The sequence below is a fragment of the Notamacropus eugenii genome, chromosome 5 (assembly GCF_028372415.1).
Source record: "Notamacropus eugenii isolate mMacEug1 chromosome 5, mMacEug1.pri_v2, whole genome shotgun sequence".
Classification (NCBI taxonomy): Eukaryota; Metazoa; Chordata; class Mammalia; order Diprotodontia; family Macropodidae; genus Notamacropus; species Notamacropus eugenii.
This window is the reverse complement of record NC_092876.1, coordinates 346774117-346797349: the sequence shown is the minus strand read 5'-3', so window position 1 is coordinate 346797349 and position 23233 is coordinate 346774117. Positions and strand designations below refer to the sequence as shown.

Sequence of the window (23233 nt, the reverse complement as noted above, 5' to 3'; positions counted from 1 at the left end):
ATTAGATTGTAGGTTAGCATAGCGGGATTTCTGTTGCTTGAGATACAGAACTAGACTAACATACATACCTCTCTTCTGTTTACTAAGAATAATAGTTTTACATACAAGTTTTCTGGATACATTTATTTCATAAAATGAAGCTCCTGAGTATCTTGGAATATTTTCCTTGGCATATATATGAGGAACATATTTTTGCTCCTCTTACTGAATTATGAGTTCTCTAAAGCTAGATAGATGTCAGGGTGAAAAGCTGTAGGAATTAGTAAATCAGTCAGAGGACAAAATATATTCTTGAATTATTGTTTTATAAAAGGCACTATGTGAGACCACTCTAGGACACAAGTCTCTGTCACTACCCTAATGTCTCTAGCATTACTGAAGGTTCTGAGAGTAGGTCTTAAGAAAAGAGATGAGCAGAGATTGACTACTTAACTATAGATAATTTAAAAATTGGTCACACGAAAGAAAGTGAAAACACTGGAGACAATTCTCACTTTCCATAGATTGGAGAGCTATTCTTCTAGCAATCCCTGTGCCATGAACTTTTTGGGAAAGAAATCAAGTCATTTAATCACTGAGTTAACTAATCATTCATTTCTATTTCTACCACAGTTTCTGCACCTCAGAAATTAAGAACCATAAAGTCTGAATCTCTGGAAGACTCCAAATCAATACCTGAAAAGGAGAGGACAGTGGAATGTAGCTGTAATCATTCCCCAGAGCCAAGTACCCACCCTAGAGAGAAAGAAATCTCTACCATCTCAGCAAGCTTGCCATTTTCAACCACACTCGAGAAGAGGCACGATTCAGAGGGAGCCACAAAGACCAACGAAAGTCCCCCGAGGGAGCTTAGAGCTCAGCAGGAGAGCTCCAGGAATAAAAACGAAGATGCTATGTTCCTCTCAGAAATGGTAAGGTGGCCACAGTTAGAACCTGGAGAACCCTCCTTCCCTGCCCCATTTTCTAAAGTCTTCTTGCTCCAGTTGAAAATATCTCCTTCAAGGCTTAAAGAGATCCCAGATAATCAGAAGAGTATTGCAGTTTCATGTTAAATTTTTCTTTTTCTTTAAAAAAGCAGAACAAATTCACATGATTTTCAATTTCATGTATAAACCTCCTTTTCTGTTTTATAGTGTATAGGGAACTGTGCACTTTATTTGATATTTAAGATCAGAACAAAAAAAATTTAAGATTATGCAAAAAAAAAGAAATTAGAAAAATTTTAATAGCTAGGGCTAGAAGGGACCATGGATATCACATCATCCAACCTCCTCATTTTTACAAACTATAAAACTGAGGCTGAGAAGGGTTAAGTGGTTTGCTTCAAAATACATGGTTAGTCAGTGGCACAGCCAAAACTTTAAAAAGCAAACCAACAAACCCAGGTCTCCATTCCATCAAGTCTTTTCACTCTACCAAGAGTTCTTTCCTAACAACATACACTGTGGTATGTAACAAGTGTTTCATGAATGGCAAAAGCCATTTAGAAGTAGTGTTTGAGAGATGCTGGGAAACCCAGAGGGTAGCTAGGTGTAATGGCAAACCACTGCAGTAACTTTGCCAAGAAAACCCCCAATGGGATCATAAAGAGTCTGACACAACTGAAAATGACTGAGCAACAAGGAGAGAAACACAAGATTTCAAAAGTTCTATACTGAACTATTTTTCAATAGGAATAGGCCAAGATTTGAGGGTAGGGAAATTTTTTAAAAATTACAAACTTCCCCAAACTCTAACTAGATTTTCCCAATTCTAAATGAGCCTTTGGGCTTTGAAGTATGTTGAATGGAGTAAGGGATAGAAAGAAGGGAAAACTAGAATCTTGACCACATCACTGAGGAAGACAGGAGAGTGATAGATTGGTAAAATAAGTCAAAGGCTTGGGCAAGTAGAATTCCAAACTTTGGCTGTTACTGTCTTATTTGGTATAAGTTATGCTTAAGTGAGATATGTTTATAAATTCGTTATCCATTTACTAATGAGGGCATTTATTTGGAGGAACTTAGAAATGTACCTGGCATCAGAATGTTCACAAACTACCTATTATTTCAGTTTCCCTCACCCCTAATAGAAAGTCCTGGTGAATTTCCTCTTTGTCTTTGTACCCCCAGTGTCTTGCATGTAGTAAAAGTACAATAAATGTTTGCTGAATGAATATCAGAACTGAAAAAAAAACAATCCGGCTAATCAGATAAAGGAATTTGTGATATATTTCAGGATGAAGATGATTCTTCAAGTGCCCTGATGTGGCCTGAGATTCAACAAGAGCTGAAAATCATTGAGTCTGAAGAAGAGTTCCAGACCCTACCATCAACTGCCCCAAAGATTAGCACAAGTCAACCAATTCTTATTTCAAGTCCAAAGACCACCCTTTCTCCATGGGCAAGGAGCTTCTCTGATGACTCCAGCCTGTCTGCAGTCACCACGGAAGAGACAACAGATAAAACCATTCAGGCCCCACCGTCAGAGGCTGCCATCTCCATGACTGGAGCCCAAGGAGACCCAGAGAAGCTCCACAGCCACCAGAGGACTGAACAGGTAACCAAGCTGTTGTCTGAGCAGAATAGGCAGGGGAACTCTGCACAGACTCCCATGCTGGAAACGATTCCACTTGACTGTGCTTCTCCACAGGATAGTCTCCTAATGGGCAGCATAGGGAATCCCCCATCTCTAGAGCAAACTCTTCAGAAAGAAGACTCTGGGATAAATAACCTTGAGAGAGAAGAAACTTCAGAGGCTATGGGAACAAATCCTCATTCAGACCAGACTCGGGCTGTAGCCAGTCCTAGTGAACCCATCAGCTTCTACCAGAGAGAAGCTGTCCCAGATCAGGGGGAAAAGCAAAGTCCCAAGGAGAAGAAAGAAAAATTGGCTTCAGGGGAAGAAGGCCCACTAAGGGAATTTGGGACCATGCCACATAGAGAGAAGGATAGAGCCAGTCTAATGCAAGAGACTTTTGACTATGATGAAGAAGACACCTTCACTGACATTGCACCACAGAGTTTAGAAATGGTAGAGCCCTGGGAGGACCACCAATGGGTTACAAGCCCTCTTCATTCCCCAACACTGAAAGATATTCAGGAAACTCGCCCACAAGAACTGCTCCTGCAAAATCAAAGAGAAAAGAGGCTCTCTCATAGACCCAGTTTCGTTCAGAGTCATTCCCTAGACAGTGAAACTACTATGAGAAACCAGTGGACTCATCCATTCCCTTCATCGAGTAGCTGTGTCAGTCTGGGATCATTAATAGCTTTTGACCCTTTACAGCTCCTGCCACCCAACAGAGAAAAAGGTGAATGGGAAAAGAAAGCACCAAGACATTCCAAAGAGCTCTCTGAGCCAGAAGGTACAGAAGATGCCCTTGGCATAAATTCAGGGAGAGACATACAATCCAAAACAGAAAGAACTAGTCCTGTCTGCTTTACAGAGAAAGAAACAAAAGTAGATCAAGAAAACCCTCAGCCAGACCCTTCGATGCCCATAAATCAACGAGGTGGCTGTGGCTTAGGATCAGAGAATGTTAGGGAAAATAGTCCATCCAGAGTTCAGGACAAGGCCAGCCCTGGGATGGCTCTTGTTACCAAAGGTGACTTGCTTCCTTCCCCCAAGTTACAGCTGACAAATAATGACTGTGTGCCTCCTAAAGGGAAAAATAGACCCTCTTCCCTCAACCTGGACTGTGTATCTCTCGTAAATGACTTCTTTAGATTTGAGAATGTGATTTCCTTCAGTTCACCTGGAAGCCAACTATATGACCAAGGAGAAGCTACCCATGGTCCCAACTACCCATGGTCCCCCATCTGCATGACCTCACCTCACAACAAAGCAGACCCCTGGAGAGCTCACTGTGGTCCCCAGGACCTAGATATGGTCACTCATGCCTTAACAGGTCGCCGCAATTCTGCCCCTGTGAGTGTGTCTGCAGTGAGAACTTCCTTCATGGTCAAAATGTGCCAGGCCAAGGCTGTGCCTGTCATACCACCTAAGATTCAGTACACTCAGATTCCACAGCCACTCCAGGCTCAGAACACAGGGGAAGATGTACTTCCCCCTGTAGAGAAGGCCAAAGCTGAGGCCAGCCCAACTGGTGGGACACCTCCAAAATCTGCCAGGGATGACTCACCTCCTTCCTTAGGGAGACCTAAAGAGGAGAACACAAACCAAGAAGGAAAGGGAAATGACGATTCCATCCAGACGGACTCCTCATCTTTTGTGTCTGATGACCACACCCTTTCTCCAGATCCCTGCGTGTCTTGCCTTCTCTCCTCCCAGGATGCTTCAGTACCCTGCAGAAAACGTACATCAGAAACAGAACCATCTGGAGACAATCCACTTTCTTCAAAAATTGAGCGGTCATCTGGGGTTTCCAAACCTTTCCACAGGTCAAGACAGGGAAGGCCTCAAAGTCTAATCTTGTTTAGCCCTCCCTTCCCTATCATGGATCACCCTTCTTCCTCTTCAGACTCCAGGGTCTTACTTTCCCCTATCAGAAGCCCCACCCAAACAATTTCTTCTGGTCTCATTTGTGGTGAGCTGGCTGAGAACACGTGGGTGACCCCAGAAGGAGTCACACTTAGGAACAAAATGACTATCCCTAAGAATGGCCAGAGACTAGAGACCTCAACCAGTTGCTTTTACCAGCCTCAGAGAAGATCAGTGATTCTGGATGGAAGAAATGGGAGGCAAATAGAATGACATCAGCTTACATACTACTCCTTCACTTGGAACCTTTTACTGTCTTAGACTACAGGGCTCTGTTAAGATTTGCCTGGGTATTGTTTTATGGCTAACTCTTTTATCCCAAGGGAAAATTAGCCAGCTTTGGGATTTTCCAGGCCTTTTGTCTCCCTTTTTTAGCCATTCTACTGGTAATCTTGAGGCCATTCAGGTGCTCATTAATACTTAACAATAGGATTGGCGTGCTCAGTGGAAGAACAAAGAGATGAAACTCAGATCAGTCCATTTTCCTGCTTATTAGTAGCTGAAGGGAAACATGTTCAGTGAGAGAGATGACTAAAATGCAATTTGGAAATTATCTGAGAATTGCATTTATTCATGCATGTTATCTTCATCTAATACTGCTGAGAGTTGGCCATAATAATACCCTTTGCAACAAAGAAAAATCTTTTTCCTGTATCAGAAGACATTGTTTCTGAGGTTTCTGGTTTTCCTTCATATTATTTAATGCTTTTTAAAGCTCATGCTTCTTTAGTACCTTTTTCTAATATGCTTTATAAAATTCTACTACCAGAAAAGAAAGCAGATTTGGAAATATAAACCTACTGTGCCCTTAGAAATTCAGGCAGGTGGATTAACAAATACATTTTTTCCTTGGTGGTCCCACATCTGTGCATGCCACCAAGCCGGTGCTACTGGCTAAAAGTACAGCAAAAAAATAAAAACACACAATAACCAATCCTGTGATTGACACCAATTAAAAAGAGACTTTTTCTCATGTGTATTTAGCAGTGTGTGAATTTGCCTGCCTTTCTCATTTACATACCCAGTGTGTAATGGAAGTAAAATCAAAGAAAGACATTGAGGGCTATGATAGTGATGGATGCTCTTTTTATCTAGGGGCACTGCAGTGTTAAATTGGAGCTATTTTGCTTCCCTCCAAATCTTCTTTCAAATGTCAGAGTGAAGGAATATGTTATTCTATGTAAACTGCCTGCATAGAAAATTTGGGATGGTGCCAGTACTTTTTAGCTAGTGAAGAGAGATTCCTCCTTATCCCCTCCTCCCTGAAAGGGCTGATTCTTGGGGGAAAGATGGAGAAGAGGGAGAGTGGCTGGTAAGGAACCTGCCCCCTTCCCCTCCATCTATCCCAAGGTAAGAGTTACCTCTGTAGAAGATAATTTTAATTGTAGCCAACAAATCACCTCCTTTCTCCCTGCTGTCAGTTCTCATGGATAAATTTGAGAGTCCTTATCTCTCCATTCACCCTTATGCTCCTACGTGCTCCTTAGAATACTTTCCCTTGATACTTAAGGAAGAATCTTGCCTGACATTCCTCTAGCCCCAACAGTTCTTCTTTCCTTATTGGATGGAAGAAAACAATCTGAGTATGATCTGGAGTTAGGTTTTTGGAAAAAAGCACTCCAGCTTCAATACCATATAAGACAAAATAAACCTATATACCAGTTCATTTGCTTTACTGCCCCAATTAAGGAAACTTCCTGTTTGCAGGTCAAATGGAGATGTGACCATATTGGTAACGCTTTTGCTAGTATCCTTTCTCATCTCTCTGCCCTCACCATCCTCTTCTCCGGTCAAATCCTGGCTAAATCTAATACTCTGCCCAAGTTCAGCCACCTAAGAAGAATTGGGCAAAGATGCTGCCCTGACCTGGCTTGTTGCCATTCCACTTCATTTATAAATTCAAATGTTAGCACAAGAAGGGACATTGGAGATCACCTATTCGAAGGCTTCATTTTATGACTGAGAAACAAGGCTCAAAGAAACCAAGTGATCTGCCTAAGGTCATAGGACTAGCAAGTGAGAGCTTTCACTTTTTCTCCAATTAACCAGAAAAGTAAACATGAATTTTTTTTTTCTGGGCTGGTATCTTGATCAGAAATATCGGACAGGTCACTGTGTAGCAAGTACTGAGTCAGCTGGTTTGGGAGAGAGTCCTGCATATCAGGGGAATTGAGATAGTTTGAACAAAAAGGTTGAAGATCTTTGACTACTTTTGATACATTCCTAGCAGAGGCAATAAAAATGGTGATAAGCACAGCAGAAGAGGCAAATATTTAGGCACTAAGGCAAGAGGATCTTCTTAAAAATTGACATATAGGAATGGGTTCAACTGGCATAGAAAGTCATTCTGGAGTCACATTAATTAAAAATAATTGGAACGAGATTATGAATTTGATGTCTAAGAATTTGAAGTGTTGGAGTGGTTTGCTGTGGCAAAGATACATTTCTACCCTTTAAAAAACTAGTTTATAAGACACAACTCAATTCCTAGGCTCTAGTCAACTGCTCTTTGGTATGGACTTTTCTGCCATCAGCTCTCCCATATGAACTGCATGTTAAAACACAATTAGAACATAAATGATGAAAAAAATCAGCATTTTGCTTCCTAGTTCAGTAAAGGGATATTTAAAATATATTATAGATATTTTAAATTCTTGATTGTAACACACTAGAGTATATTTTTGTTATTTTGCTATTAGACTGACAAGTCATTGTTTTTCCTATTAATAAGTGATGAAATTTTCAGTGCTCAGTATTTGAATTCATATATGTGTATATATACATGCACACCATGTATACATGTATGTATGTATATACACACGTGTCTTCAGTTTGACTTTAGATTCTGACACTACATTTACAGAAGAATCTTCAAGAGCCTAAGTGGAATTTTTCAAAATATACGTTGCAATTTGTCTAGGGACAGACAGGGATATTCTTCTCTCTACTGTCCTTCCCAAGTCAGTCAAATCCCACAGGCTTTGCATGCTGACTTTTCCTCAGAATGCCTCTGCTAGGATTTGAGAAACTTATTCTTTCATGATTGCTAAAAAGAGTGACACCTTCTTTAGTCTTCTATTTGACTCTTGAACAAAGAGACCCTAAACTTCACAAAGATTTTCTCAGGCACTGCTGTATTTGCAGGTCTGGTACTAAAGAAGTCCGTTCAATACTTGTAAATGGTATAGCAAACCCCTCCAACTGAAACACATTGAAACCACTGAGTAAAAAGTGACCCATCTGATGTCATTGTCCAATGAGGAAAAATACCTTGGGCTTTCCCATTCATTCACTTAGTTCATGCACTGAAATTTAGATCCTCTGAGAGTAGAAGCAAGTCAGGGCTGGCCATCTGTGACTGGGGAAGTTACAATGCAGGGCCATTTCACAGCCTGGCTATTGTAGGAAGACACTGCAGCATTACAGACCTGGTCTCATACTAGAAAGAAAATGGCAATACCAGTTCCTTAGGGAATTCTCCAAATCATCTGAAGTCAACTGATACAAATTTTATCCCACTCAAACATATGCTATAAGTAGAGAAACAGTTGAATTTAGTCACAAAATGGCCACAGTAGGCCAAGACTTGATGATCCTACTGTCAAAATAAACTAGATTCAAGAAATCTATCTGGAGAATTCAGATGGAAATGGAAGTTTTGACTTTTAGTTTGATTCATTTGAATAGGAAGGAAGGAAGGAAGCAAGGAAGGAAAAAAGAAAGGCCAATTTATAGCGAAATCTGAGTCAAAATATTGCTAAGGACATTAAAAATCCAAGCAGCAGCAACAGTGACCATTAAGTGCCTACTATGTACAAGACATTCTCACAGTTTCATCAATATTTCTAAAAAAAATTTATTAATTTCTTATGTAACTCCGTATTGTGAACAAAAAAGACTGGTAGTTAAGGCAGAGCTTTTATGAACTAGAAACACTGAATACAGAAATTGAGATTGAGAAAGAGGGCAATGTTGCTTATCCCATTTCCAGACAGGTATTTTCCAAAGGCTGTGGGGTTTTCCTACCGAAATTGGAGTACCATTTTGAGGGGATTCAATACTAGATGAAGTGTCAACAGATTAGATAACCATCTGTGCCTTCTCATCCTGCAGATTTTTCCCATTTTCCCCAGATAGTGGAGAAAATACTCCATAAAAGGGTCTATCCAATGTGCTGAGAATCTCTTAACATTCTGTTGGTACCAGTGCCAGCACTGGGATTGTCCTTTTGTGATCTCTCACACTTGTTCCAATGTCCACTTCTAATCCTACATGTCCTGGATGATCCCTTTAAGGTTTGTATTAAATAAATAAAACCAGAGATACTTTGTAGTAGGAGGTGTTTGGGCAATATTCCAACTTTCAGTGTTTTGCTCTGATGGCTTTGATGAACTAGGCAGGTATTTATTTTGCATGTTTCAAATGAAAACTAAGGTTCAAATGGTTTTAAATTCCCCTAATTGGTTCTATCTCTGGATCCCACCTTTGTATCTGAAAATGGATAGGTTCACATGTGATATTCTTCAGTGGCAGATTTTAGGTTAGATAATTATATTTATTTCTATTGTTTCTTATATATAGTAATCAGAAGAGCTAGCCCAAATTGGGTAAAGGGGGATGGATAATAGGGAACACAGAATGTTTGTGTCTTGGAGTCTCCCACATGAAGGGACACTACTGAACACCAGATTTACATGTCTGGAACTGGGGTGGAAGATCTTGGTTATATATCTGACACAACCTAGTTCAATAAGAGTCATGTACTGTATTATGGCCTAGTCTCTCAGATGATGCCTTGAAGCTTAGAGTGATGTGTTCCCAGAAGGGTAATTCCAGATACTTTAAGGGCCAGAGGAGAAATGGGGCAGAGCAGTCTTTTGGATGAGAAAGAACAATAAGTAGCCCTCACCCAACTCAATACAACTCAATTTTAGCAACTAAGGGACAGAGAACACCTGTCTAAATATGGAAGATGAGGAGTGATTAGCTGGGAGTGCTACCATTTCAGAAAATACATAATTGGGGATCATCCCAATCAGTGTCAAGCACACAACAGTCAGTATTTCTTGATAGTAAGAAGGGAAATGTGAGCGAGGGTTACTTTTCTAATAAAGTAAGGGAGGGTAAGTATAGGAAATCGACGAAGAACCATCATGTTATTGGAATGTGTGTTACTGGATGAGTTACAAGGCATTGCTGTAATTTAGCGTCATAGTACTTCCTCATTTATGATTTTGCAAGGTGAAGCACTTTTCCAAAGGTTTCTATTTGAAAGCCACAGGATTTCAGTTGTGTGCTGAAATCCACAAACCTGTTTTCCAAGGTATAATCGAAATATTTTTTCTGATTTAAAATAAAATGTATGAATATTACATTAAACATATACAGAGAAACGTATAATGTGTAATTAAAGATAATTGTTATGCTTCCAAAATTTATACTAATAAATATTTTAAAGTATAGTGTTTGTGCTGGGAAAATGAACATGAGACACTGGGATGCTCATTAGAACTTGGTCATGTCAATGACAAAATAAAGGAGTATCCCTTATGCATTCACAGGGTCATTATTTTGGATTGCTCTGGCTTTATTTAGGGTAATTTCTGGGATTGGGGATGAGGTTTGGGAATGGAGTAGTGTTGGCCTTGATACCAGCACTGGAGTTTTATGTTGGGAGTTAAAACTGGGATAATATTGGTATGGCACTGTATTGACTGACACTAGATCCTGGAGTATTAGCACAGAAAGGTCCCTAGAGATCATTTAAGTCTAATTCCTACTCCCCCACCCCCATTTTACATTTGGGAAACAGACTCAGGGGAAGTGGCTTGCTCAAGATCACACAGCTAATAAGTGATAGTCAGGAAGAAATCACTTCTCACTGCACTAAATCATACTTAGTTTTAGACCCAGTTTCAGGTCCCGTGTTTAAAGTGGAGGTGGGAGGGCTGGGTTTGATTGTGCATGCTGGCAGTCTCTGCTACTGGGGGGACTGAGGCCACAAACTCTGTAGTTCTGAGATCCAGTGGGCTAAGCCAATGGAGTGTCTGCAGTAAGTCTTGCACCAGTACAGCTAAGCCCCCAGGCCTGGCTAAAGAGGGGTGAATTGGTCCAGGGTAGAAACGGAGCAGGTCAAAGCTCTCATATCAATCAAGGTATATGAATGATGGTGGCACTTCCAGCCTGGGTGAGATAGAAAGACCTAATTTTTTTAAAAAATGGAGGTCAAAGGAGTTGGCAGTAACAAGTTAACATAGGGTTGGGACTTTACATTATAAGAGCACCATGTACTGCCTCTCAGGTCAAACTTTGGGATTGAAAAAGTTGAAGAAACTGCATTAACACAGCCCAGATTCACCCTGACAGGCAGTCCTTTTTGATGCTGACAAAAAATGTTCTCTCTCAAAATAGGGCCGTCTAGAAAAATCTCAAAACGCATAGGAAAATACACTTACTGAAGAAAGTCTGATGACAACTTCCATCACTGAGATAAACCCTGTCCCCAATCATTATAAGATCATAGCTTTACAACTATCAAAAGATAATTCATGAGACACTGCTATTTCTCGTATATTGACCAGACTAGCAATATTCTGGGGCTTAATTGAGCTCAATTTCACTTTTTCATGAGCCCAGAGCCAAGTACAATCTTATCTTTTAGGCTCCCCTAGGCCTAAACCGAAGCCCACCTAATCCCCTTTGGACTTGACTTCTACACTACTAAATTTTCCCAAGTAGCTTCCTCAGGAGAAGGGGTTTCTAGCCCAGAAATTAGTCAGTCTTTCTGGGTAGAGTTGTGGAAAAAAAGGGTTGCTAAGTTGTTTTAAAACTAGTGTCATGCCAAAAATGTGTGATTTTAGCAGCGTGACTACTCTCTTGACCAACCTAGATGACAATCCCTAACTTAGTAGATGGTCTTTGAGAGTTGCAGTAGCAAAACAAAACATTAATCACCCTGTGGCCAACCTAGTGATAAACCTCTTGAAACTTAGCAAAACTGATCCTCAGATGAGTTATATCATGTCTGCACTAGAAGCTGCTCTTAACTTGAAAAGACCTACCAGAGCTTGATAGGACCTACCTACCTACCTCCTGGCATAGAACTCAGAGGCATCTCCACACTATAATGAGCCAATGCAATATAACTTTAGTGGAGGTTCACATCCTAATCTTAAGATAAAGATTGTAAAATAAGAGGATTTGCATGTACATGTAAGGGGGTGGGGGTGGGGGTGGGGGAAATGCTATCGTCTGCACCTAAGGATGGTCTACCACCTCCATTAGTGGATAAACCTTAAGAGTGGCAACACCTACTACTCCAGAACCAAATGAGTCCCTCATGCTTATAGAATCATAACCTTTGAGTTAGAAGCAACCCTCTTCGAATCCTCTATAGTGACATATGGCCATACAGCCTCTGCTTAATGAAAGGGGATATCCTATCTCCCAAGGTAACCCAGTTAACTTTGAGACAGTGCTGTCACGAAGAATTCTTTACATCGAACTTTGTCCCACCCACTTCTCCTACTTTTGTTTTCTATAGTGAAGCAATACAAATCTTTTCCAAATAATCAGGCCTTCAAATATTCAAACAACTATTATATCTGCCCCCCTTCCCCTCAAGGTTAAATATCCTGTTTCTTTAACCAATCTTGCGATAGCACAAACAGTGGTCACCTGTTCACCCATTGTAGAAGAAACTAGTTTTTCAAAGTCCTTCCTATAGTGTGATAATCAGAACTACGTACAGTATTCCAGACAAAAGCACAGAGGGACTATCACTTTTTTCAGGTTGAACATTATGCTTCTTAATGGATCTGAAGGCTGTATTAGCTTTTTGGCTATCATGTCTTATGACTGACTCCTATTTACCTTGTAGTCCACTCAAACCCCCAGATCTTTTTCACACAATGCCTACCCACATTCCTCAACCCCATATTTGTGAATCTAATCCTCTTTAATCCAAGAATAAGGTTTTACATGTAACCCTATATTGATTAATGATTATGTTTAATTGATATGGTATGATTACCATTTTGGTTGAGATATTTTTAGATCCTGTCATCTAAGACATATGCCATCCTACCAGCTTTGTTATCCACAAATTTGAAAAGTATGCTTTCTACACCTTCAGACAAGCATTAATTTTTTTGAGTACCAGGCCAATACAGGGTCATTCCATTAACGACCTCTCTCCCTACACAGACCTTGATATTACTTCATTAAAGACAATATCCTGGGTCCAGTCATTTAACCAGTTCCAATACACCTAACTATGCTGCCATCTAAGTCACACCTCTGTACTTTATCTACAATGCCAGCATGAGAGATTTTTTGTCAATTATTTTGCTTAAATGTTAAAAGATAGAGACAGAGAATATTCCTCTCTGGTTTAATAATCACATCAAAATAAGGAAACAATATCATTCTGGCATATGCTCTTGATGAAGTAAGTCATGCTGGCTCTTAGCAATCACATTTTTCTTTCTAAACGCTGACAAATACATTCTTTAATATTTTAGAATTTTGTCAAGATCAGCAGCTCTGTATTGTAAGTTGCATATATTCTCTTGGCTCTGCCTTCTTCACTCTATATCAACTTTTATATCTTTCCAAGTTTCTCTGAATCCCTTATACTTGTTCTTTCTTCCATTGCAACCATATGCCACTATATTCACATACCCCAATTTATACCATTCACTAATTGGGCACCTAGTATGATTCCACATTTCTGTACCAAAAGTGGTGGATGTGTACATGCGCATGTGCACACATCTGCAGGATCTGTCTTTAACCTCCGTGGGTTATTATATTCCAAGTAATTTTCCTATCCTATTTGAGTCAGCTTCATTTCATAGAAATTTAGGTCATGGGAGCCTAGTTATCTTTCTATTTTGAAATCTTCTTCCAAAGTCTAAAGTGCATGTCAGACTTTGCCTGGCTTTTTTTTTTTTTAAGATATGAATTCTAAGATCAGTCACCTCCTTTCAATGTTCTCAAGATTTCTACTTCAGCAACCAGGGTTGGCTTTGGGCAAACTTAGGAAACCATGATGTTTGTGTAGGAATCATTTTTCTCCTTTATGCCTTCCAACCCTTATTCAATTTTGCCTTTAAATAATCTCTTTAAGGTTAAGTTGATAAGAACAGATTTAGAACTCATGATGATGTATATTTTTTATACGTACACACACACACACCCACCCACCCACACATACACACACACATACACACACACAAACCCATACCCAATCATTTTCTTTGTTTGGGAGCAGCTCCTAATCTATTATCTTCTAACTAGCATGGCTGTTCTCATCAGCAACACCAAATAAGTGTAGATGTTGACTCTGAAGCAGGTCCTGGGCTGATTAAACGACAATTTAGAAATCATTCTTATAACAAAAATCTGTGTGTCACTGACAATTCAGTAGAACTATATCCATATATGTATATATGTAAGAGAAGAAAGGGCATGAATGACAAAAATTAGTACATACAGGAAAAAAAAATGTGGAGATAAGTTGATATGAATGTGATTATGAATACAAGTAGGTAAAGAAACTCAAACTATTTCTCCTTCATTAATTAGATTCCAATTCCTTCTCCACCAATCCAGATTTATCATTCATTTTCTCTAAGAGGCTAATACTTTCTCCAATCAGCTCAACTGCATGCTGATCACTCACTTCATAGCATTTCATAACAACACCTTACTTTTCTCTTGTTTCATGATGTCTCTTACCTCCCAAGCTGGAATATAAACTCTCAAGGTTGAGGATCATTTCTTTTATTTCTCTATCTTATGTAGCACCAAATAAAAGGTAAATGTAGTGGATTTCCTATAAATACCTATTAATGAACGAATGCATTAGTGAGAAGGAAGAAAGTGGTTAGTGACAAGTCCATAATAGAGAATGTGACCATGGAACTCATTTCAACATGGAAGATTGGGCACTACACCTAAATTTAGGTTTCATATAAATGAACGCGGAATTATAGACTTTTAGAGCTAAAAAGGCCTCAAAGTCACAAAGTCAGAGCAGCAACCGAACCCAGATTTCCAGATTCCCTGATAAGCATTTTTTTATACCATACCATATACCATACCATACCATATGTTTCACAAAACCTGAATGTTATTCAAACCAGCCCCTACTACCAATTTAAGATTATGATGGGTTTTTCAATTGGCTAAACAGTAACATGAGGATAACCTGGGATGAAAAATGATGGGAATGAGAAGAGGTTGAAAACACTAATAGAGAAGTCAGAAGCTTATCGAAGAGAATATTTCAAATTAATACAGTAGAATAGTGCACCTAAACTTTTCTTAGGAATTTTTCTCATTACTGTCTTGATTCAGTAATCTATTCAAGGCTCTCACTCTAGCCTTCTCTCCAGATTTCACTGCTGACCTACAGAGGAGAAAGAAAAGGATCCACAAAAGGAAAGCTCTATTTACCTTGAGTAAAGGAAGTCCCTATGTAAGGAGAAGAATTGGAGAATAGACAAATATAGCAATGCCATTGCCCAACTGAAAACACAAAATGTGACTTTAAAACGATGAATTTCATTTCTCCATCAGTTTTTCTATGTTCGTGACCTGCATATGCATAAACTCAGAAACAATTAACACAGGAAAAAGCACATCACCTTGTTTATGGAGACATTTAATAGCCCTTACCCTTCCCACCTTTCAAAACACATAGTATACAAAATATAAAATATCTTAAATATTTATAAACATTGCAAGAAAAAAATAGAACTGTATGAAAATATTTTTATCTGGGTTTTCCCTCACTGTCGGACAAGCAGCTTAATTTGCCTTGAGTTCGTAACTGTTGAGCGGGTAGGAGTATGCTCTGCCTAATACTATTCGGTCCCGGAGGAGTTTAAATAAGACATAGTAGTTGCAGAAGAGGATGAGGGCCATGGAAAGTGTGTGATTCCATTTCTCTGATCGAAGCAGGGAATAAAGTTGGTAGCAGACAACACTTCCCTCAATGAGGATGAGCAGATTTAACAGCCTTAATGGACGATGAAAGAGAAACTGTAAAAAAAAAAAGAAAAGTTGGGAAAAAAGCTATGTAAAAGAGTGACTAAAATCTCTCTTCAGTGAAATAATGTTTCTTTAATGACATTATGCTAATAAGTATTTTATATCAAAATGTGCAATAACCATCAGATCTGGGTACTATTTAGGACAATTAAAGCACTTTTAATTTCCTGTTTCTAGGAATACCAGAGAACATGCTAAAAAATGTGGCTGGGCACAGGCCTGGCTTTAAAGCACTTTCACTTTAAATCTAGTCTTCATATGAAAATCAGTAACTTTTGAGATTTTTTTCCCTAAGCAATATTAGTAGAATGTATTTCCTTATTAAATCTTATTTCAATACCTTCAAGAAAAAAGAAAGAAAATCATCCCCGAAGGCAGTTCTCTGTGAGAATATCAGGGAGACTACATCCCAGTATATTTAATGCTGAAGAGCACCATATGTATATTTCTACTGAAATTTGTAAAAATCCTACGTAGCACATTTTTCCAGGTAATTTCAAGGAAAAATAACACATTTAATATAATCCCTATTTAATTATTCTCTTTATTTCTTATAATTACTCATGACTTAGACCCCTTGCACCATACATTTCTGGCATATTTTCTGGTTATAGAGAAGTTGGATATACAGGACCAGCATGAGAGAAATGAAGATAAAACAGGATTTCAAGTTCTCCCCACCAGCCTCATTAGTACCAAGTATTTAGTCTAAGTGATACAGCAGTAAGAGTATTCTTATCACAAAGTAAACACTATGGGTTTAGTGCCTGTGAGTGTCGATGATAAAAAGACATGCCTTAACAAGTCATTTTAGACTACAGCAGGCATGGGAAGAGGAGAGTATAGGGGACTTCTCTCGAAAGGAAGCTAGACCTAGAAGGTCTAATTTGCTGTGAAGTAGACTTCTGCACTTGACTAGGGTAATCCCAATTCCTCAAAGGCAGCCTTTGAAGCCAACTCAACTGCCAGAAGCCTCTTGCTAGGAAGATAAGAAATAATTCAAATGAATTGTCACCCCATACCGCCTTATATTACATTGGCTTAGAGAAGAAACTCAGGAGCCAGTGGTAAGAGAAGACCTAACTGCCAAACCAAGGAAATATATATGAGAAAAAATTTTAATTCTGTTTGCAGGCTTTTCTAAAAAATAATAGATCCTTAGCACTTAAAGCCACTACAATTTAATAAGCCAACCCCAGCAAATTATTGATGTCATTATTTCCCAGGTAACTCTCGCTAAGTCAGCAACATTCTCCTGAACAAAGTGTCCAAAAACACATGTTCAGCTCTCTGCTGCTTGAACATCTTAGTAAAGCATATGCTTATTGTAGTTTTCAAGAAAGCAGTGAGAGTCACCATGACCTTTGTTAATGCAATAATGGCCTACAGGCCCCAAGTCAGGAAACACTTCTCTAAGTATGCTAAAACAAATCACACATATTTGGAAATGATCTGCTTTATTTAACTACAGAGTACTGCACACATCTTAGTTATTTAGAATAATATATTCAGGTCTAAATCATAACAGTTATGAAAGCCTTTTTCTGAGGCAGGCTTCTAAGCTCTACCTGGAATGCTCCTGGACAAGAGCTTTTGGTAATCCCCTACTCCCAGCACAGTAGGGAATGCAAGAACCCTTTCAAGGCAACAACTCACACAAATCCTCCACTCTGAACTCCCTGATGTACCTTTCACAACATCCACACTTCCTATGGTCTTCATTTCATTGATCTATATAAATGTTTATTAAATACATGCTTTATCCAAAGCATATCCAGAACATAGACCCTCACCCAGGGCAAATCTACTAAGAATGATCCTCACTCTCACCCCAGAATGCTTCTTCTTGCAATCCATCTGTCTCCAAGAATCAGAATTTCTGAAACTGAGGATGTGAAATGTAATGTAACTGGGAACTTGGTTCTAGAAGGGACAGAGGAGGGCAGAGTGACTCACCCAGATGTAACTCCTCTTTGCACTCTAAAAGAAAGGACAACCTGATCCACAGTTCACTGACAAGCTCTTGATTTTTCAAGTGGGCTAATTTGATTTTATCTCCCTAACTTTTACACACTTTGCAGAGTTGTTGTATTAGAATTACTAAGTAAATTAATAAACTTGAGTTGCTAATATTTAAGGATATACAGATCCAAATCCTTTTCACAGACATTATTATTCTTTTTTCTATGCAGCAACAACAAAAATCTGAGCAAGAAAAAGATCTCCAAACCCTAAACAATGGTCCATTTGTTTTTAAGAGTTATTAGATACAACAAATTCTAATATTATTTTAAAAAACTGGACAATTCCTTAGTTTTGCTCAAATTTTAATTGGGAAATATCTGCTTTATACCTCTGTGGAACAAGTGTCCAGAATTAGAATTAAATTAATACAATATCATATTCTACACTTTCCCCAACCCCAATTTAGGTTTGAGAATAAATAAGAAATACTTGCATAAAAACGAGCATGGGAGACATCTGAAGGCACTGCTACATTATAAGGCCCCACAGCTCTATACAAACAGCGACTATGTCGTACCAGCACACCTTGAGGCCATATCGTACTTTCTGACCATCTAGAGAGGAAAAATTTACCATTAATACAGACAAAAACAGATTCAATATTCTCTGGTAGCGACAGCTACATTTCTGTAGGAAGTAACAAAGTGTTCACAAAGGGAAGTGTTCAAGGCTCGACCTGTCTGGGTTTCTGGAAATACAGAATCCCTCTGTCAAGGTGAAAGGAACAAAAAGTATTTATTACACTAAACTTCAGCATAATAAGAAATAGGATGCAAAGTGATACTGAAAACTCTTGGAATTAGAAGATTCAATTAACTGGTTTAGAAGAATGAGCAAAGATAAATATATGATGTACCAGAGGGTTAAGAATTTTAATACAAGTAGCTGGCCTGTCACCTCAAGCCCAAGTGAATGAGATCTGTTTGAAAGTACTAAAAGGAAACTAATTACAAGAGAAGCTGATTCTAGCAAGAGCAACAGTGAAAGAAAGCAGAGTCAGGGCTTATATATAACGTGCTATTGATAGATATACCATACAAATTATAATGTCCTCCCTTATCATCTGTATACATATATCAAACATCTAAAACATGCTGTACACAACGCAGTAGGAGAAAGAGACTTTTTCATTTTTATTAAAGTTCTCTTAGTTTGAGTTTATATTAATTTATTTGGGTAACAATACTTCCCATTAGCTATTTGGCTTTGTAGGGTAAAGTTTGAAAATTGCAGAGTATACTTTGATTATATAAGTTAACTCACCTTTCATTTTATAGCAGTTATGTTTTTAAGTTTCCTAGGTCAGGAGTCAGGTAAGGTTATATGTTAAGCTTATAACATATGTACATGTATATGTTATATAAGCTTAGATATGTTTATGGAATAAAAAGACTACTGGCAACCTAACATTTTCCCATTCCAGAATATTTTCCATTGGCCCTACTCACACTTACCAGCATCATAGTGATGATACACCTCATGGCCATGTGCCATCAGTAGCCTGCAGAAGTACAGTACTAGTGCTGTGGGTTGTATTTTCAATTTTTATTGAAATATGTCCTTTGCCCATAGTCAGGTTTCTTTTCAGCCTGGCCCAATTTCTTTCAGGTCCTGGACTTGAGGGCCTGTGCTAATCTGTATCAGACATCAAGGCAGATAATTGAAGGGAGAACTTTGGGTGGGAGTAAAGGTTACCTGAATCTGTTCCACTAAATCAGAAAAGGATTTCTACACATGATGGGATCTGTGTAATGTTTTGAAGAAGAACACAGTAGAATGGCCCAGTCTTAAGGAATATAACGGAAGGCATGGGACTAACTCAAAGGAAATAAAGAGATCTCAGCTCTAAGAAGACTAAACACTGTGCAGATGAGCAGGAGATGAGAAAATGTAAAAGCAATGGAAGATTTAAGGAGGACTCTGGAGTCAACAAATGGTCTGAATCTGAGCTGGGAGCCAGTTGAGTCACTAGAATTTGGGAAATAAGAAGTGAAAAAGATTAAGGAACAGGGAAAGCAGATGTCCAATCAATGTCCTCATTAGCAAAGGAGAAAAGGCTGGTCAAAGAAAACAGAAGTTACAGTTTCCTGGATATGATAACTAGTTAATTAAGTGGGCCTATCAAACATTGATCTATGGCAATGAAGTTATAGAATCAATCTTTGAGCCCCTTGGAAAGAAATAAAGATGTGTGACGATCACCTGATTTTGGGAGAGGAAAGCTAATTTGGGAAGCAAGTTACAACATTATCTAGAGTAACCATGCAGTTGAAAAGGAAGAAGTGAGGGGGTTTGAAGGAGAATGAAGAGTTAATATCTTTACTTGTGTTCAGTTTAAGGTGGTAAGATAAGTATCCATGTGAACAACAGTGAAAAATTACATGTATGGAGTCATGAATATGAATGGCACACAAAGCAAATAAACACAATCAGCAGCTTGCAGAAAGGGTGGTATGTGGTATCTCCCTCAATTCTACTCACATGTGTTGTGGAGCATTGCTGTAGGACCCATGTTCAAGTTTCTGCCATTTGCCCAGGTGAGCAGCTGATTTATGCAGCAAATCACAGTATTTAGACGGTAGCAGCTGTGTGGTGAGCATGACAAAGGCATTAATCCACACCATAATGAGGTGCTCACATGACCAGCGCATGTCATAGTACTGGGTACTCTGGAAGAAATCAGAAGAAAGATAAATGATTCATGCATTTCTGAACAAAGGAGACAGGGTTGGGTGCGTGTAACATACGCCCTGTAGACATGTTGCACACTTGGAAAAAATCATGCATTGGCTGCCCTGCTGTCGGCGCAGAAAATTCAAGAACAGGTCTTCCAAAATCCTTCAACCTGACTCTTTGGTGGTTTGGGTTAGGACTAGGGAGATACAATTATATTTCAATTGTGCTTTCTTCCTAGAAGCACACCATCTGAGTGTTTCCTGTGAATGAATTCACTCTGGCTGCAGAACCGCTTCAGGATGAGTAGTGGGCACTAAACTGTCCCAAAATATGCAGGCTGCTACATTGCCCCAAGATATCCAGCACCATATTCCTTTTCAGTGGAGCGAGTTGAAAATTGGATAAAGGTTAGATTAAATTCAAAATAAGTCCTGATGTAAAAGTAAGACCAAGAGTAATCATTTGAGTTGCAGTAAAACCCTGGACTAAAGATACTATGCACTATACTATCAGTATAGATTTTATTCTCTCCAGGGGTACAGAGAAATTAATAAACAAGGGAGGGGGCACCACAGGTGCATCACATATATGGAAATACCTATCGACCAACCAGGAGCGGTACTAGTGCACTCCAGATGCAGCCGCACTCCACCATCCAGGCTGCCAAAGGGGAGACAGAGAAAAGGGGAATTAAACAAGAAATACGGAGTTTATGTAATGCACACAGAAAACTAGAAAATACACAAAAACAAGACAACCACTACCTTCACAAAACAGAGTGGCAGAAATGCAACGTAGTAGGCACTGAAGAGGGAATTGAAGAGGACTTCCTTGATCCTGTGGTTGAAATCTGCTTTTAAGCATTCTACCTCATTACGGATGAGGTCTGGTGACAAAGGACAGCTGTGAGTGGGGATGGGTGTGGCATTATTAAATTGTTCTTTCAGAGATTCTCGCAACAAGGAGATGAAGTCTTTGGATTTGGCCAAACCACCCATAGTGGAGGAACTTTCCTCCACCACCGGGTGCTGAACCACATAGTTATAGTCCGTTGGGAGAAGATGTGCTCTACTATCTTGATGGAAACAGCAGAGGGGCACATAAACACCAAACCTGTGAAACAAGGTGAAAATGAAGATGAGTAGATCACAGATACATGTCCAAGACAAGATTTTGTAATCATGCCAATAAAACCCTTGTGAATGAGTAGCTATTGGAAAGAGTGAACATAACCCAAGATTTCTATCTAAGGCCCTTTCTGATGGTAAGGTAGCTTAGGAAAGCACATTAATTCTCCGTAGTATACTACTAACTGACTCTCTAGTAGCACGAGAAAATCAAAATGCTTCTCTATGTGCCTATTAGGTTAGGGTTAGGTTAGGGTTAGGTGACCTAGGTAGTAAATGAATGGTGATCATTATTTCACATCAACAAACACAGTTGTAGCATAAAAATAAGGGCAATTCAAGAAAATTCATTTCATTAGAGACTTCTGACTGGAATGTTACGATTTCTTGAAAATATATAAACTCTATGACAGATTTATATCAACCCATATTGCATATAAATCAATATTAAAGACATTTTCATGGAGATAATATATTTGTGTATATGTATATACATATACACAGATATATGCAGTATACAGGACAAAGGAAAGGGAGAGATAGTGATAGGAAGGTATCATAGACTTGAAATGGTGAGGATTTGTCACGACTGTCAGAATGGAGAGAGGGAAAGATGAATTGGAGCAGATATATTTACTTTGGGGAAGGACATAGAAGTGTAGAAGCTAAGACCTGAACCTTAGAAAACTTTCCAATTAATGGAATAAAAAGAGAAAGAAGAGGGAATAAAGTAGACAGAAGAAATGGGGAAAATAGTAGGAAGAAAATCAGAGAAGTCCCCAGTAACATGGAAACAAAAGTAGTTGAGTTTCTAGAAGTACTGGTGGCCTGTAGCACAGTTCAAGGAGAACAAGAACAGAAAGGGTCTCTGGATTTGGTGTCAAGACTAATAGTAGCGACCTTCAGTTTCAGCAGTCAATGAAACATAAGCAATAATATTAGTAAAGGAAAAGAAGGCAAAAGGAAAAGACTACTCATTCAAGAAAAGAGTAGCAAGGTCAAGAAGGGGTGTTGGTTTTAGCTTTTTTAAGATAAATGTAGCTCATAATTATTTGAAGGTAAAAGGGAAAGAACTTAAAGGAAGAAAGATGAAAAATTCTGGGGAACAAAGTGAATAAATATGAAAGTCCTTTAGGATTTTGGGAGGGAGTGGAAGCTATAGCACAGGGCAACTGTAACCTTCAGAGAAAAGGGAGACTTTTTTTCTCTGACACTAGAAGGATGGAAGAGAGGACAGAGGTAGAAACAGAAATATGTTGAAAGTTAATAATGGACCATAGAAAAGGAATACTGTGATATTTACCCACTTTTTGCTTCAAAATATCTGTCTCTACGTCTACCCTCTTAGTCTTTCTTGATATCTCAGAGCAAGAGCTATTGTTCCTCCTCTCCAAAGCTGACTCTTCTTCTGTATCCCAGCCCTTCCACTGGTTTCTTACTTTCTGCCAATCATGCACAGGTATCCTCTATCTTAAAAAACAAAACAAAGACAACAAAAAACAAAACCTTCACTGACCTTAATGCCCTTACCTCCTATCATTCTATTTTTCTTTCTTTCCTAGCCAAACTTCTTCAATAAATGTCCCATACCTGCTGCCCCCATACCTTCACTACTTTAAAATCTGGCTACCACCCACTTGAGCCCAGTGAAATTCACTACTGACTTTCCATCTAAAAACAATGATTTTCTTAGTTCTTGCCTTCCTTAACCTCTCAGCTACATATGATTTACCTGTTCCTTCTTAAAATTCTCTTCCTTTGGCTTCTGTAACATTATTCTTGATGAACTCTAACTGCTTCTCTGTAATTGCTGATGGCTCCTTTCTCTCTTCTATTCACTATAGGCATATATCAATGCTCAGTCC

The 23233-nt window shown here is 38.9% G+C and overlaps 2 protein-coding genes across 3 annotated transcripts in view; one reads left to right on the top strand and one right to left on the bottom strand.

Moving 5' to 3' along the window:
- Positions 1 to 5457, top strand: part of ARHGAP31 (Rho GTPase activating protein 31) — a 171278-nt gene extending 165821 nt beyond the window's left edge. The window contains exons 11-12 of the mRNA XM_072613921.1: positions 613 to 911; positions 2218 to 5457. Coding sequence (XP_072470022.1) covers positions 613 to 911; positions 2218 to 4695 — 2777 coding nt within the window. The 3' untranslated portion in view covers positions 4696 to 5457. The remainder of the gene's footprint in view (positions 1 to 612; positions 912 to 2217) is intronic.
- Positions 5458 to 15133: 9676 nt separating this feature from the next.
- The window catches only part of TMEM39A (transmembrane protein 39A), a 30083-nt gene continuing 21983 nt past the window's right edge, over positions 15134 to 23233 (bottom strand). For both annotated transcript variants that reach the window (XM_072613922.1, XM_072613923.1), the window contains 4 exons: positions 21006 to 21354; positions 20047 to 20234; positions 17999 to 18119; positions 15134 to 15531 (listed from right to left, as the gene is read on the bottom strand). In XM_072613922.1, coding sequence (XP_072470023.1) covers positions 15298 to 15531; positions 17999 to 18119; positions 20047 to 20234; positions 21006 to 21354 — 892 coding nt within the window. In that variant the 3' untranslated portion in view covers positions 15134 to 15297. The remainder of the gene's footprint in view (positions 15532 to 17998; positions 18120 to 20046; positions 20235 to 21005; positions 21355 to 23233) is intronic.